This window comes from Anopheles funestus, chromosome 3RL (assembly GCF_943734845.2).
Source record: "Anopheles funestus chromosome 3RL, idAnoFuneDA-416_04, whole genome shotgun sequence".
Taxonomy (NCBI): domain Eukaryota; kingdom Metazoa; phylum Arthropoda; class Insecta; order Diptera; family Culicidae; genus Anopheles; species Anopheles funestus.
The window spans coordinates 51,639,607-51,657,387 of record NC_064599.1 but is presented as its reverse complement, the minus strand read 5'-3'; the positions used below and the strand labels follow the sequence as shown (position 1 = coordinate 51,657,387).

Here is a 17,781-nt window from a genome sequence, read left to right as displayed (position 1 = left end):
ATTTATTGTTCTGTTTTTCTGTTCCAATGGTGAACAATTTGTTTTCATAGGAAAACGTTTATTTAAGTGCGTATTTATGGTTTGATAGTGACAAATTTGGCCAATAATCAAGAATAGAGAAGCAACAGGATGATCCATTTTCAGTAAGTAAGATGTATAACGGTTAGCAAAAGTCCTACTTCTATAAACTAAGTGTAGTATTACGATAAGTTTTTACTTCGAGTAGTCGCAACGATATCATCGTCATTTTTTTTATTATTATCTTCAACGTTTAATAAGAGTACATAAGATATTTTCTCCTTTCAATGTATCTGCCCACAACATTGTTTGATACATCAGCAAATGTCAACGAAATCGACGACGATATGACAGCTTTGTGTGCATTCAGATATTGCAGTTGTTTTATTGTTGGTGTTTTAATTATTGATTTGATTTTGCCGTTGTCTATACAAGTTCTTTGCTTTAGTTTTATTGGCTTTTAGTTAAAATTTTTCAAAAGTATTTGGCAGCACATACGCATGGTATTCGGTAAAAATGAATAAAATCAGTATTGCAGGTGTATAAAATGTACTTTTTAATTACAAAATAAAAATATCATCTGTTAGATGTAATAACTATTCTTTCCTTGGCTTCACGACCTCTAAGGTCACCCTGGCCATTTCTGGCTTACTAAACTTTTGTTTTACCATGCAGCCGGATAGTCAGTCCTTGCTCCGGATGGGATTTGATACCAGTTCCTGTCGTGTGGAACTGGCGCCGTTTGACACATACAACACCGAGCCGGCTGTTATAACTAATTTAAGATTTTATTTATCAAGACGTATAAACATTTATTGTTTGAATATTTAGGTACTCTAGGAGGAGTATTTACATATTTTCCATTCTTTTCCATTCCATAATATTTTTCCATTAGGCATCGTTTAATGTGCACAGCTATAATGCACGGTTTTAAATTTATTTATTTCATCCTCGGCCCTACTATTGTGGTTTAAATAATTAGGCATCGATGGTTGAATGAAACGAACATTTGCTGCCTTGCTATATTTTAAGCACAAAAGCTCAAATTCAAATTGGCATACGAAATAGAAAAAAAATACGTCAATACTATTCCGGGCTTGAATTGTCAACCACATAAAGAGAGTAATTTAGAATGTTTAGAGCACGAATCACAGGCATCCAATGTAGTGTGGTTCATTTAATGCACCGAACTGGTTTTGCCGACCAACTTTACCCAAAACTGTATAAAAAAGAGAGGCAACTAAATTTATTAACACCCATGTTTTAACACCCCTCTGAATGCAACTTCAGTATTCGTCGCAAAAAATTACTTATTTCACACAAAACTATATAAAATTGTAGTAATGATGCCATTGGAATAATTTCACATGAAATAATAAATTATTTCGAAACTTTCTTTCTGTTTTCTGATGTTTGCAACATTACTAAATTAAAAACAAATCCTTGCGTATTAAAACCTCAAACAATTTCAAAATGTGTAGCAGGCTTAAATAAAAAAAGAGCCGCTTTGAGCTGCAGCTCATTCAGAGCATATATTCCCCAAATTGAATGCAAAACATTCTTCCAACATAGCACAATCCGAAACCACACTATGTTTTAGTTTTAATTACACATGTTCTACGCCGATACCCGGCTCATACACCGTAGTAGTGTTTCGAATTTCACTCGAATTTCGTTTCGTGCACCGAATCTAAACAGCACTACACCCCTGCTAGCTCGCACTGGTGGTAAACTGTGCCACAAAACATAAACTTTCGCAGAAAACTATGCTCAAATCAAGTGTCTACAAGCACCGCAGCACGATGCGAACTTTGCTGACCTCGCATGACCGGAAGCTCGAGTGGAATCAAAACACCAACCACCATTTGAAAATCTGGTCAACCGCGAGTGGCTGACGGCCCTTATTTTTTTTACTTCGACAGAAACACCGATCGAGCAGGTTAGAAATAATGCAGACAGGTTTTTCTCACCACGATCGAGGCAGCGATTTAGTTTCAAGCTCTGTTCAAACACCGGAAACAGGCGACGCGTAAAACATGCAAACCATACATCCTGAACGTTTTTGATGCTGATCCTTCAGCGTACATTTTTGTAGCGATTTTACGTGTTCGAAATATCCGCAGGCTCGTTTGGGGAAGAACTTTGATGTTTGTGGTACATTTAATTAGGACAGGTTGTATGATTGAGGCTGCGAGAATTGGTAAAACATTATTCACAGAAAGCCGTCGAAAAGGTTCATAAATAAAATCATAAAATGTGTGCCATAGCTATGATATTATTATTTAAGCCAGAATCAAGTATATGTACGGGAAACAGTCATAAACTTTATTACTTAAATAAGTGTAATTGTCGTTACGTTGACTGTCAAACGTACAGATAGTTATTAAAAGGCGATGAAATTAGATTGTTTTAAGCAATTAAATATTTTGTTGTTATTGCAACGGGCAATAAATTATTTGGTCTTGTTTTAATAGTAGCTTCAAACAAATATCAATCAACCTTCACCTTCTCTCTGCTTGATTTTGCATTGATTTCACGCTATGTTGAAATGCCGCTAGCAAAAAGCCATAAAAATCTCGTTTACTCGTTAACAAATTATTTTCCATAGATTGCCCTTTTTGCTCATGGTTTGTGGATATGTTAAACTTCTCATGCTTCATGCATTGGTTATCATTGAAGATGCTAACATTGAATCTGAAGCGGAATCGGAAAAGCAGGAGAAAAAATCATGCGATTCAACCTGAAACTTATATCGAGAGCTCATCGATTTATGAATGATTTTATCGTTGAATGATTTTTAAAAATGATGATGAAATTTAAACGATTTTCGCGTAACGAACCTTTGGCTGCTGGTGCAAAGGATCAATGTGGGTTTTAAAAAAATGCAACAATAAAAATCAATTATGAAAAACAAAAACAATCGCCCTCTGTAGGAAGTATAGATGGATGAATTTAATTTGAAAAACCTCCTGAAAAAAAGAAGTTTTTCTCTTTCGATATTCTATTGCATTATCAATCATTTCTACAGTTTGACTAAAAACTAAACATCTGTTTGCGCTTTGAACAGTTTTAATTATGATTTATTCATTATTTTTCAGCATTTAGTATTGTTCTGAAAAACTCAAAACTATCCAAAAAATTTCAGTAAGAAAAAAATGAAATCATATTTATTTCAATAATAATTTCTAATAACGTTCTCTCTCAACACTTTAATGTTTTGAAAAAGTTTCAAGATATCGTACAGATATATTTGTTTTGCAACCAAGTCATTGAACGTATAAAAAGTTAGTTGTTAAAACAAAATTATAATATAATTTACTATTCAGGTTCAAAAAATCCGCCGGCCCAGTGGTGTATATGATAAACGGCGCCGGTCCACACGGCAGGACTGGAAATCAAAGCCCATCTGGACCGTCTACTCGTGCTCGTAGCAAGGACTGACTATCCCGCCACGTGGTAAAAATAAGTCTAGTAAGCCCGAAATGGTCGGCGTGACCTTAGAGATCGTTAAAGCCAACAAGACCAATTTATCAATCAAACGCAAATATAATCTGTAAAACTACTGGCTGTATCAAAAAAATATCATTTACAAAAAAGGAAGAATAAAATATATTATCTTCGACAATACCTCATTGAATAGAATTAAATTGATGCGTTCAATCAAATATTTCAAAAAAAAAATCTTAATTTCAAAATTTTTTTCTTTCGATTGTAGCAAGAAATTATACTTTGCAAAAGCAGATACCAAACCATCTCAAAAGTCGCTACTCATTCCTCAGAGCTTTTAACCTTGCACTCAATGCTCAAAAGACTTTATCATTGCTACTTTTTTACCGGATCAATCGCAGTATCCGCACCATCCCGCTCTCCAGGCGTATGCATCTAGCTGGGCGTCGTGCGTTTTTGCAAACCGAAGCCAAATGCATCTGATATCGATATTTCAAACGTGTCTATCGTCGCTTAGATGGTGTTGATGATAGCGTTGAAAAATAATGAGTGTATGTGCTTCAGTCCCCATCTTCTCACCACTCAGCATCACTATGCTTTTCACCTTACACGATGAAGGTGTTGAACGGGAACGAAACGTGCAAAGAACACTTCTATCGTTCTGGAAGATAGAACGTATATCGATTGCCGGTTGCAATGAGAGTTTTTCCTTTCTTGATTCATTGCATATCAGAAAGAGGAGAGAAAAACGCATCTCGCGCAAAAGCACACTTTTCACCGTATCTTATGTCGATCATCAATCGCTTTTGAAGTTTAAAAATGGGAGTGAATAAATAAAGTCAAACACCGTCCAGGTGAATAGAAGAAACCGTATATTTGTGTGCGTGTGTTATGAAATTCTTTAAAGAACTGATTAATTACCAGTCAATGCGTATAACATTGCGCAAAATATGTTATATTTATTGTTTGATATTTGATATACATAAAGAATTCAAATGTTTTGTTGAACAACTGGGCAATGCAAACTATGGTTAGATTAATAATTTAATTCTTTACTAAAAAAATCGTTCCCCTAATTAAGCTATACTTATGAGAAAACCATAGTTACGTATGGACTTCGCCATCCGTGGCAACATGCTCCACTACCCGGAGAGCTGGGGCAACGTGTGCGAAGCCGCTAGGAGCATCACCCATGCTTTGCAACAATGTTGAGACGAGTTCCGTGCGTCACTGGCGGCGCAAGGAGCGTTATCCGGCGCTGCTCATCGCACCGACCCAGCGTCATAGGAGGGCGCAGCCACGCGAGGAGCGTCGAGGTGGACAGCCGCCATCACCACCTCCTTCTCCGAGGACGATTGAGCGGAGAGCTGTTGTTTGCGAACGAATGGCTCGTTACCGTACGCAGGGGTAGGTAAGCATCACTAGCTAGCAATGACAGCAGCACCCGCAACTCAGTTCAGCGAGTTGAGCCGCGTTGCCTGACTTCAGCAGAGCTAGCAGCGGCCAGCGAAGAGGCTACATCCTATCGGGCGCTGTTTCTATCGTTACGCTGATCTGCTGGAAGCTTAAAGATCCAGAGAGTGGAAGCTCTGTTCCCTCTGATAGAGGAATGTAAATTGCAAAGCAACAGAAAAACTCGGATTGGCCCAGACCGGCCAATCTTCTTTTTATTTTCTTAAACTGTTTATAACAGCATACTGATGGGCTCCATAAACTTCTTCGATCCAAAATACTGGATCAAGATGCGAAATGCATTATATACCGTACCCTGACACACCTATAGTTCTCTTTGATATAGAGAGTCTTTGACGAGTCTAACACGAGTCTTTGATATAGTTAGCTAACAGAGGACCGCAACGTGTTCGCCAATTTCTAGCGACGAGTGCTACTAATTATCTTTGCCAATGTTTGTAAGCAGGACGTTTATAGAGGGAAAATAAACCAAGAACTAACTGAGATATTTCAATGAACAGACATCCTGACGGTGGCCAACGTTGGAAAGATACGCTGATTGCGATATGTGATGAGCATGATAAACTCTTGCCTGGCCAACAACGTGCTCTTCAGCTAACCGTCCGGTTGAGTTTTATACGACGCAGTTTTTAACGCGACACGGCATCTTTCAGGTTTGCCTCGTGGATATGAAGCTTATCAGGAAGTCACAGTACTTCGAGTGTGTGGAGGTACGAGGGACATCGACGCACGTGTTCTTCGAGTGTCTTGGCTGTTCGCCGTCGCATGTGCGAACAGGTGAATGCAGGGCAGAGTGTGGCGAATATAACCGTCCTGATGTTCTCCATCCGTGAAAACTCTCGGAATATTCTAGAGGCAATCGGAACCATTAAGGTTCGTCTGCAGAAGCGACGTATTTGCTTCGAAAAAGAAGGTATTCGGGCCGGCCCAGGCCATTAGCAGTAAACTGTAATGCTGCTGTTGTCACAGCGCGGTGTCTAGACGTGCCTTATGCGCCTATACCATTGCTCTGAAAGTAATATCCTACGTGGTGATGTTGGAGTGATGGTGAAGGTACGGGGTGGTTTTAGCCGGTAAGAATCCGGTAGTACCCAGAGGATGGCCCTTAGTCTGAAAAGAAAGCTAAGCATCCGGAACATATAGAAAGTGTAGAGGAGCACAACGAGCTTTTTTTGAAAATGGAGCCGGACCGAGTTTCCCGAAAACGGATTGATGACCTGGCCATGTCTGCACGACGTACTCAACCATAAGCGGGCCAATGATGATGAGTTAATGTCTTGATTTGGATAACGGTCGTGTTACATTTATGTATATCAACGGTCTTGATATTTACAGAGCATGGCTGCGACAAATAAAGCATAACAGTTTATGTGCCTATTGGCCTATAATTTTTACCTGAGCAAATGATAATGTAGGCTGGTAAAAAAAAATTCAATATCTCCTAGACCAGCGGCTAATTGCGTGCTTTATAAAATATGATGTACAAATCGATACTCGGTTTAGTTATAAGCTAATATGGGCAGTATGTTTTCGAAGGATGATTCTACGATCTAAAGCTTGTGTGTTCATTCTAATGATCGTGGATGAAATCAAGCATGGATCGGTATCGGTGAACCCATAAAAATAAGTGCAGGAAACCAGTGAAGATGACCCGGTAGTACATGTGGAAACGGTGCCGATCGTATACGACAGGACAGTGTATCTAATCCCATGCTAAAAAGTCAAGAATATCATGAAATTGCAGGTACAAGGACTTAAACAAAAGAAGAAAAAACCCAGATTGATTATTTGATTTGTAACCTTGAATCATGAAACACATTCTCATCTGTTTTAATCATAGTAATTGTAGCTAAAATCATTGGTTTTATTAACAGAAAAACAGTAATATGGAATGCAGTTCATAAATATCTGCAAAAAATCATCCGAAGATATCAAGGCTTAGTGAACTACAAAGTCAAAGTGAAAAGACGTGTTTTTGTTTACTTTGCTACAACGTCCTTAAGACGGGAGAGGACATTTCGATGGTGCAGCGCAACACTGTCTTAAGCGTTGTTTTCGTGACAAAACCAACGCTGGAACGAGCGATAAATGTTGTGAAAGAGCACGCAGAAAAGCATTTTATCACGCACGAGGGGAAGCAGTTCCCTATCCGTGTTGAGATGGAGTATGGTATGGTCGAGAAACGCGTTTGGCTGGTGTTTTGACAGGCATGCGCATCGTGCGTATGAAGCTGAACAAATCCATCGTGTCGTTCATCAAGGTGTGTGGTGAGGAAACGGGGGTTACATACCGTGGACAACAGCAGTCTTGCCGCTTTTGTACGCAACCTGTGCATTTTGGACTTAGCTCTGTACAGAGCCGTGTGGAACAGTTCCACGCAGAGGATTCACGCACACGGAAGGCAACGTCGTATGCGGATGATTTACAGAAAGCACCAACACCAGCAGCAGCTACAGCTGCTCCAACCGGTGCTATCAACAACAGTGCGAAAGGGAGGGGACGGGGTCGTAAAGGTAAGGTTTACCACACTTGCCACTTCAACTGCAATGTCATCGGCATCTGCAGCGAGTGTTCCACAGGATCCCGTGTCAAAAGTTGCTGATCGTTTGGTCATTCCGATCGAACCAGCAATCGTCGCTCAGCCGTCCGGCCAGAAACCGGACGGCTCATCTAAGAATGAGCCGTATAAGGAAGAAAACATCCTTACTGTCGCTGGCGTTACCACTACATCGACGGTTGTGGATACTGGCGCTAGACTAGTAACTGCGTCTGCGTCTGACGCTTCGTCTGCCGCTGCGTCTGGCGCTGCGCCTGCCGCTACATCTGCCGCTGAGAGGGATACACAATCGAGAGCACTGTCAGAATCTCTTGTGTTCAAAACTGCGCTGGCCATCCCTTCAATTACCATTCCTTTCCGTAACGTAGACGAGCAGGTTGCCATCAAACGCAAGCAAAATCCGGAGACAGATATCGAGAGTGATGGCTCTTCTTCATCCTCACATAGCCTAACGGGCGCCTGGTCGTCCTCCCAAACGGCCTTCAAACACACAATAAATGATCTTAGATTCGTCGCCTAACAACGTACGTCAAGCCATGTGCCAAAAATGGAACATACAAATAGCGAAATTCGGACAGCTGGTGAGACCACACTGGATCAGGTGTCTCAATTTGGAGCAGCGGGTCATTCTTCTGAATACGTTTCTGCTCCCCAAACTGTGGTACGTTGCTTCGGTGTGTGGCCCGAGGGTTTTCGACCTGAGAAGAGCCACAACTTTGATCGGGTACCTGCTGTACTACAGAAGCGGAGGTATACGCGTTCCTCTGGAGCAACTGGCTCTTCCACGCAAGAAAGGTGGTCTGAACCTTCAGCTACCACAAACAAAATGTATGGCGCTCTTGACAAACCGCTACGTGAAGGAGAGGGAGTGTTTGGAAGTTGGTTTCCAGCATATCGCTAGTGCTCCGAACCTCTCGGGCATCCCGACAACGTACCCTTGTTTAAGAGCAGTGATTCAGGAGATGGCGTATATTCCGCTAGTTCCGTGTGAAGCATGCTCAACAAAACAGATCATACACAAACAGATCCAGAGATTCGCAGACGCCAAAATCGTGAGGACAACACCCTACTTTGACTGGAGGAACGTCTGAAGGAACATCCATAATAAACAGCTGAATTCAACACAACGTTCCACGCTTTACAAGTTAGTAAATGGAAAGGTTCCTCATGGGGAGCTTTACAGCAGATGGGACGGGTTTTTTGCTAACTCTTGCGAGACGTGTAATGCTCTGGACACTCTTGAGCTTAAATTTGCCATATGTACCAGAGTGAACGGAGCCTGGAGAAATCTGCTTAATAAAGTAAATCATCATGTGCCTGCACTCGTCGACCCGTCCTTCAATGTACTGCGCTTTCCTGCTCAGGGTAATATAAGAGCCACTAAACGCGTGGCTGTGTGCAAACTGTTTGCAAATTATATCATCCACATCATTAGCAATAATGATGATGCGATTGATATAAACGTCCTTGATGTAGTTTTCTCCAACCAGTGAATGTATGTTTGTGTATGTATGTATCTCTTTTTTCCTTAATATTTCAATTTTTTGTTTATTGTATTTAAATATGTATGCTAATAAAAGTTTTATTTTAAAAAAAGTATATGCTGATTGTAGTATATACACATCACAGACAAACCCGACTCATTGTCCAATATTCACATCTTTATTTGATAAATCACACTCACCTACTCTCACAATAGTAACAGCAAGAGAGTAAAAAGGTGTAAAAAACATAAAAAAGTGACTGACCAGCTACTAAATACGCCAAGCACGAAGTAAAAAGGGATAAACGCCAATAGTAACGAGAAGCGGAAAACGTTTCGCTCATCATCAAATGGAGCGGGTAATATAACTTTTATGATTAATCACCTTCTAACCATTCTCACTGCAAACCGCCACCAGCCCTTGTTGCGTAATGGTCGCCCTAGTCCTGTAATTAATCATCCTAATCAAACAACGCTCAGTTGCCGCACGTCCTGGGTAAGATACTTATTTTACCATTTCCCCCCGTACTGTACCATTAACGATTTAGGCGGAAGCATGGTTGCAATAAAATGGTAGCAGGTTTGTTTTACCTTCAAATTCTGTCTCACTTTTGTTTCTGTCACATCGCGTTCGCCTTGTGCATGTAAAGTTCGTTAGTAATTTACTAAACGTTATCGGTACAGCGAACCCAGCGAAATTCGCTCCCGTAGGTACGAAACCTGAGGCGTTTCAAGACCATATCAATAAGGTGCTGCTTTAAAGGAATGTTTCTTCAGCAACCCGGTGCAGGCCATCAATCTACCTGATCGGTAACCAAGAGACATGAGGATAAGGGATAGGGGTAACGAAGAACCAATCATCGACATCGTCAACGCCATCTGACGGTTATCGTTTCTAGGCAGCTTCCCGGCAGAATCGAACCGGCGCGGCTGATTAAGTATTAAAATGAGATTTATATTCCTCGGTTGAATAATTAATTAGGCATTAGTTAAATATTAATCCTGTCGGTAGCAGGCAGCATTGATTAAAAAGGTGTGAGTGTATGTTTACGGACGAACGGATGGCTGGGAATGCCACCGTTCGGTTCTATTGAACGTGGGATTTGGAAGGACTTAAATGGGTAACCAAAGGTCAACAATGGATTTATGCCGTAAGTAACGCAAATTTTGCCTTCTTACTTTGTGCGTATCGGTGGGCGAATAGGGCATGCTGAATAGGAAATGAGCGTCTATTAACTTTCATAAAGTTAAGAATTAAAATATTAATTAAGGCGTAAAATTTGATACTAATTCAAACTCTACTGGAAATAATTTACCTTTGAGAAAAAATCAATTATTTAAATCAGTTTATGCTACATTTGACATTTTATTACTACCATTCATTTTGAGCCATGTGATCAACAACATGAAATGTCTTTAGGTGGGATTACTATTGGGAGATAATAATGAAAAATTTTGTTCATGTTGAGTGGTATTAGTAGTTGAAGTTGTTTCAGTTTCAATTACTTCTGAAAATACTACTTCTGAAATGCTTATACTCTCTTATACAGCAGTATCTTTTTGCCTTAGCATAATCACATTTAGTTGAAGAATTTCTTAACCTTTGAAGTACTTTAAAAACAAGTAACTGCCTGCTACAATGTGCTTTAAGATTATAAAATCATAGAATCTACTTCTTATTCTGCCTCAATGTCTCTCTAGGAAAGCTCCAGTCATTGGCATAATATTTGGACATTCTTTTCTGGAATTAAAATTCCCAGATTGATGTATATACGTGGAATTACATTTTAACTATTCTACCCCATATATAACTGTTCTCGAATATAACGATATAATATATCGTTAAATAAGATATAACGATGGTGATTTCTGGCCTAGCATTTATTGAGCTTTATGAATTTAAGGTTTAGGGGCGGCCCGATGGTGCATGTGATAAACGTCGCCAGTCTACACGGCTGGACCGGGTTCAAATCCCATCCGGACCGTCCCCCCGTAGCAAGGACTGACTATCCGGCTACGTGGTAAAAATAAGTCTAGTAAGCCAGAAATGGCCGGCGTGACCTGTAAGATCGTTAAAAGCCAAGAAGAGAGAGAGAGAATTTAAGGTCTCTACAATTCAATATGTCGCATATCGGAGTACCTGGAAGCCTTCCCTTCAATTCTATCCTATTCAACAAGAAAGGACTAGCGTTTTCAAACTCCACGCAGGACCATTGAAGATGGACCAAATCATGGAATTATACTTCGCAAAACCACAAAGTTAATGTGGAGTACCAATTAAATAGTGGGTAGAGGTGCATCGATCATTAAACGCTTTTTACCTTCCTGATTTGGCCAGTAAATCTGCTTTCTCATTACCGGGAATTCCGTAATGAAAAGGCAGCAACAGTTTAAATACCGTTTTAAACATTGAGCCTAGCAACTCAACATTATTTATAACAAAGAAGCCTTGACTCTTAACAGCCTTAGGAGTTTTCAGTACTTCAATACCACAAATATATACCAAACTTAACACAAAAATATAAACATAACACATCATAACAAATTAAATATTTTATATGATTTTAAACTCATAATTTTGTAACACTACAATTCCCTTAGTATTTTTTAAAATACTGAAAAAGTCTTCTTCTTATGCGGTACTACATCGTCGATAGGTAATCATCATTTTTTATCATAAACCCAGAAAACCTGAAATCATGTATAATCAATCTCATTCTAACATTCTAAATTCTAACTAAATACTTGCAATAAATCATACGTTCGCTCCTGGAGGTTTCTAACATTTCAAACCTGCGCCGTGTTGTATTGCTTTTCAGTTAACATAACACCGACACTAAAGCGTTGAAACATGGCATTCATCACGTCACTACTGGTTAAACAACAAAGGATAGCATTCTTCATTCTCACGTGTACCACCATCACGGTACGGCACGTTATTGTACAGCGTCATGGAATGTTTTGCTAACACCAACAGTTTCCGAAATGTACGATAAGTGCATTCATAGCATGGCGTACTTGCAATGGCACAGGAACTGTATAGAAGCTTCGATTGTCCTATGCACTCAAACAATCGTAACATCAGTGGGTTGGATAAAGGTGGTAGTCATTTCGTTTCCTTTGAAATCCTGAATGCATGTTATCCCCTCCTTAGTAGTTTGCTTAAGCTACACAAGTTACATATACAGGAAGGAATTGAATGATTACCTCTAGTCGATAGCTAGATTAATTCTCCAAAATTTTCTATCATTGATCTCCTTGCGTAACTATTTCTTAAGTACCTTATCGCGTTGTTTTGATACTGAAATTATTTTATAAGTTTGTCAATAACGAGTCGTGTAATGAAATTGCATGTTATTGAATTTCCATGTATTTGAAAACATACCATCAACACTTAAAATTCTTTCAAGTATGGATGTGTGTATACACATAAGTATGGCCAAAAATTCAACAGAAATGTTTTGCAAGTATACATTCTGGCAGTGAAATATTGATAGAACGCGTCCTTTCATCGTATTTCATGCCTTATGGAGATAGAAGATAACAGAGAGTACAGACGTTATATCATCCGATAGGCAATTATGATTTCTAATGCATAGCGTAGCAATGGCATATCTTCAACGATCGCATCTGTACCATTTGGGGCAATGGCTTCCTAAGACAACGAAGACAAGGAATGCAATATCTTGTATTTCCCCGAACCGGTCCCACGCACTGGCAGGGCAGAAATGTCGCGTCCAATACTGACTTTATACCATTGGAGCACATTGGGCATTGGGAGTTCTAATAGAATTTCAAAATTTGCAAATGTGTTTAAAATGTTATGTTCTTCAGTATCATATTACTACATTTCAATACTAGATTTAAATGCTTTAAGAATCTTTTATACTTCTCAGTTTTGCTAATTAATTAACTATTAGTTAGAAGTAAATTTCATAATTGTTGCAATCGATTTACATCCCATAGTTAATCGTCGACATTAAATGGCAGGGAATGTCGCGGAGGTAACAGAAAGAATGACGCTCTTTGGGAACAGGATGAAATGCTAGCGACTTCCGTACCACATTCCACCAACGCTGTTGGTATCCCCTTGCTGATTGTGAGTAAGAGACTGAGTGGCGGAAGGCAGGATTGGAATCCAGCGGCGAGAAATTGTTATTTTCAGCGTCATGATTTTATATTATTCATACGGCAAGTGATGATTTATGTGCCAAAGATACTAAAAGTTATTTCAGCATAATTTATACGCTCGGAAACACTCCAGACCGGCTGCGGGCTGCATTCAGAGATTTCTGCATTTTGTGCACCCAGACTACCCCGAGATCGGACGCTGGCAGAGGGCCAGCATCCTTCCTCTCACCACGTTTCATCAGCTCAGTCACCCGCAGGCACACATCCACACACACACACACACACATAGTGTAGGGATGAAAACTATGTCAATTGGAAAACGGAATTCAATTGACGGCATTTATACGTTTCCTATTGTTCTGCTCAAGTGGTCCCATTTACTTTCGGACGCGATGCTGTTCGGCCGGTCCTAGAAAGCAGGAACGGGTAACAGCCAAGGTGTGGGTGTGGAAGCAGGTGGCACACCGAGCAAATGTGCATGGAATGATTTGTTCGTGCTTTTAAGCACGTTTCAAATGCGGAATAGGTGAAGAACAAATAAATGGCACAAGAAATCGTCGTTAGATTTGTGCTTTCTTTGCTATTCCGAAAAACTCTCAAACCGGTACTTGCTGGAGTCGCGACGTGGGAAATGTTTTTGAGCATTATTTGGCATGTAAAATGTTACCACAAAAGTTCTTTGTGACAAATTAGTACCGAATGTTTACTTGGCGATCTTTTTATCAAGCGGTTTATCAAGCGATAGTTTGAATATGATTACACATAATACGATAACAAAGTTGTATATGATTGAAATAAAATTTGTATAAAATGTTAATACAAATTATTCTGTTTTTCTAAATGTCACATTGAAATTATAGTTCTAACCTTTCACACCCAATTGACGCCATCCAGCGGCATTGGTTTTATCCTACAAATTACCACACGAGCGTACCAGAGCGTGAACATATTTTCTAAAACGTGTTGAAAATGGACAGGCACTCCCTCGATAATTTATGCCGTGCCCGATGTGAAACTGACCTCATTCCTGCTTTATTAATTCAATAACAAATTATCTAGCAATAAACACATTATTTTAACGTGACCTCTGGGAAACACTGTTTTGCTTTTACGATCGCCTGTGCCAGCGTCACAAGCCGCCCCCTCTTTTCACAAGCAGGTGCTATGCTAAATCTCCCATTTCGAAGGACTCGATGTTTTCATGTTCGGTATGCAGTTCAGTGAGCATGGTTTAATATTGGTCAATCGTTCTAATTCATGCGATTGTTGTACCTGATTATGGCTGGAATGTATTTTAAAACATTGCGCTGCTCATTAACCAATAAAGTTATACTCATTATAAATAATTATAACAAGAAGTTTGTGATTTGTTTTAATAATTATTACTTTTCAAAAATACATAATAAATACATGTAAAAATAACAAATTTTACTTACAGGGAAGATGTGACCGGGCTGCCGACTTCTAGCTACTTCGTTAGTTTGTTTCAAATTGACCATGATTTATTTTGATAATTTGTCCTTAAGTACCTAAAAACTGCCCTTTTTTATAGTTCTATTTTAAATTGCCTAGTTCGATGTGAGTTCGGTACAGCTAGTGTCAGTGCATTGTAACCCATCACAGACACTTAACGGTTCTACGTTCGGTGACAGAAAGATTTTTTTATATTTTTACCACTTTTCACCATGACTATTTCACACTTGACTCTATTCAACATGTAATTGTTAGAGCTCGAAATTGTAGCGGTTTCTCATTTGTCCTAAGCGAGGCCAAAAATCCTTTTTTTTTCATTTAACTCTCCAATGCAGCTAGAAGCTTTTCGTTAGTTTTGAACAGAATCCAGGATTACATGAGCATAATAGAAAAAGAGTTAAAAAGGTTTTGGATTGCTTTACTGTTGGAATATAATTGAATGTAACAAAGGAATGAACTAAAAAGAGACAAAAATGCGAAACTAAAATCATATTTTTTTTTAATATTAGTAAATATATTAAAAGTGAACTAGGTTTACTTATATTGTATAATATAATAAGTATTGTATGTGCAAAGTTACCAAACGGTATCATTAGTGTTACCGATCACGCTTCCAGCCGAATGTTTTTGTTTTAAACAGCCTCATTTCATCCATCTCGCTCTATCATACTGCACGAACTTGGGCCATCAATTTATTTACCTTTCACATTTCGCCTGAGCCGTACCCAAACAGTCAAAATAGAACCGATAAGAAGGGCGACAACACCAACGCTGATTATTTTGCCAATTTAATTCTGCCTTTTACACTGCAACATTCTTTTAAATCACCATCAGTAACTTCTCTGTGTGTTTTGTACTGCTGTATGAGTGATCTTCTAATAACCTACTTGCATGCAAATGGTTCAGTGTGTTGTTGGGTACAGCGAAAGACTGATCTTTTGTTAGTGCGTTTTTGATCGGTAAAATTATGTTGCGAGAAGTATTTGCAAAATGTATACAGTGTTATGAGGTGTTTATAATCGTAAAAAGTGCATGGTAATAGATTTTTTAGAGCAAATCGTTATCACTCACATGGATCTGAAGTGATTAAAAAACAACGCTGACACAATGTGAATGTGTGTTATTTACAATTCGTCCCAATTTTTAAGCCATTTGTGTTGTTTTTAAAGAGTTTTTAGAAGTGCATATATTGTATAAATCCATTTCCAAACCTTGTGAAAAGTATACAATCATGTTTAAGTTGTGTTTGTGAAATTTACGAACTCTGTTGATTGTTGATTAAATGTAATAAAAACAAATTCTACGTGTCATCTTCTATCTCACCTGTACTGATGATAAGAAGAGTCATACTAAGGTAAGATGAGCAAGTACCCGGATTCAAATGAATTTGCACCGTAATTTTTAATTTTGAGTAGCCTTCAGAAATAAATTTTATAACCTTATAGCCTGATATAGGATTTTTCATCCCACATCAATAATGTATGCTAATGTAAAAAAGGATCAATTTTTTTTTTGCTCGGTTAGAACGGCCTAGCCGTATCAAGACTTATTTTACCACGTAGCAGGATAGACAGAGTCCATGCTACGGGGGGACGGTCCGGATGGGATTTGAACCTGGTCCAGCCGTGTGGACGAATGATCCAATGAATATTATTAAATGAAAACAACTTTGCTTGAATCTTACGTTTAATAAGCCTTCGAGAAAAATCAGTTCACATCCTGCGGCTGACCAGAACATTCGCAAATTCTACTTAAAAAAATGTCACCATTTGCTTAAGCATTTCCTTGAATTATGTGAATAATTTTCACTCCGCTTTTTGCTTCGGAATTGTTGAATTCTTCACTCAGAGTATCTTTAAGAGAATCGGCGATCTTTATTAAAATACTACTTTATATTTAATCAATCGGAAAGAAAGTTTCCATTAGAACCTCGCAGTCGCTTCGTCTAGCAATCTCCTGCTGCTTATTGGCCTCGTTTGACCCTTTCTCATAACTGAGGCGAATGTCAACCAATAAGTCCAAAGCCTCTATAAAATAAAATAAAAAAATACCTGACCGATTGGTTCTATCTGCAGGGAAACGAAGTGAACTCTTTAGTTATTTCTAACTGTTTTCTCGCGGCCATAACAAAGGTACTGTTTTATTATCTGGCCTTCCTTTACATAAGAAAATGTTTTATAAATCTCAAATTAATTTTATCTGGCGGACACAAAGCTAACTCCGATGTGACGCTTGTCGTTTTAACTAAACTGCTTTTTTAGCTAAAGGAATTGGCTGACTGGTTTCGCCATGACTGTTGCAGATTAACTGATAGCGTTGTCAAATTGTGTCCATACACATTAGGATAGCTACAAAAGAAGACAAACTACAAAGAAGTATTCAACTATCAAAATATATAGATAGTACCCTCAAAAAACAACCGCTCATTCAACCATATCAACTAGGTAAAGAGCGGAAATACAATTGCAACCATAAAACACCTTAAGACCTTTTGCAGATGAGTAGATTTCGCTTCAAGATTTCATTTGTAGAACACACGCTAAAGAATATTCACATTAAATTACAACAATACCACAACTTTCAGCACTAGATCGCACCAGCCCTAGGTTTTTCCTTTGAAACGATTTTTTGACAATCCACTCACTTACAACTGCTTACACACAAGTATTCATATTTTCAATATATTCTCATCCACTCTTCTCAACTACGAACGTTTTAAATCACTTCATTAGATGGTTTTCCCATCATAAGAAGGTGAATCATTTGTTTTTTCCTTGTGATTTTATTATAATATGTTTTTCTTTGCTCAAATTTTGTTTCTACAGATCAACCGTTTGCTCGTCGAAGGCATAACGAAACCACCGAGTTCGAAAGTTTGAGAACCACCAACCAAAGAACAACACTCAAACGCAACCAACAGAACACAGGAGCGGGTGCATAATCGAATTCAGCTCATCACCATCAGCCGAGAAAGTGGTTCACAGTGGAGTTTAGAGTTTTCAGAACTCATCAAAAATGGATCAGTCGTCGGCGGTTGGTGCAACAGCGATTTCGTCCTCGTCGCTTTCCACCAGTTCCAACGTGCTGACACACGTGCCGGACGCATCGCACAGCAGCGACATGGAGTGCATAGAGGAGAATGTGATCGTAAGTGCATGTTTCAGTTACTCTTTCTCCAATATACTATGTACCAAGAGAG

At 39.0% G+C, this 17,781-nt stretch overlaps 1 protein-coding gene across 1 annotated transcript in view; it reads left to right on the top strand.

Moving 5' to 3' along the window:
* Positions 1-15,416: 15,416 nt before the first annotated feature.
* Positions 15,417-17,781, top strand: part of LOC125769628 (uncharacterized) — a 29,134-nt gene continuing 26,769 nt past the window's right edge. Inside the window, exons 1-2 of the mRNA XM_049438428.1 lie at positions 15,417-15,936; positions 17,408-17,729. Of these exons, the coding sequence (XP_049294385.1) occupies positions 17,598-17,729 (132 nt within the window). The 5' untranslated portion in view covers positions 15,417-15,936; positions 17,408-17,597. The remainder of the gene's footprint in view (positions 15,937-17,407; positions 17,730-17,781) is intronic.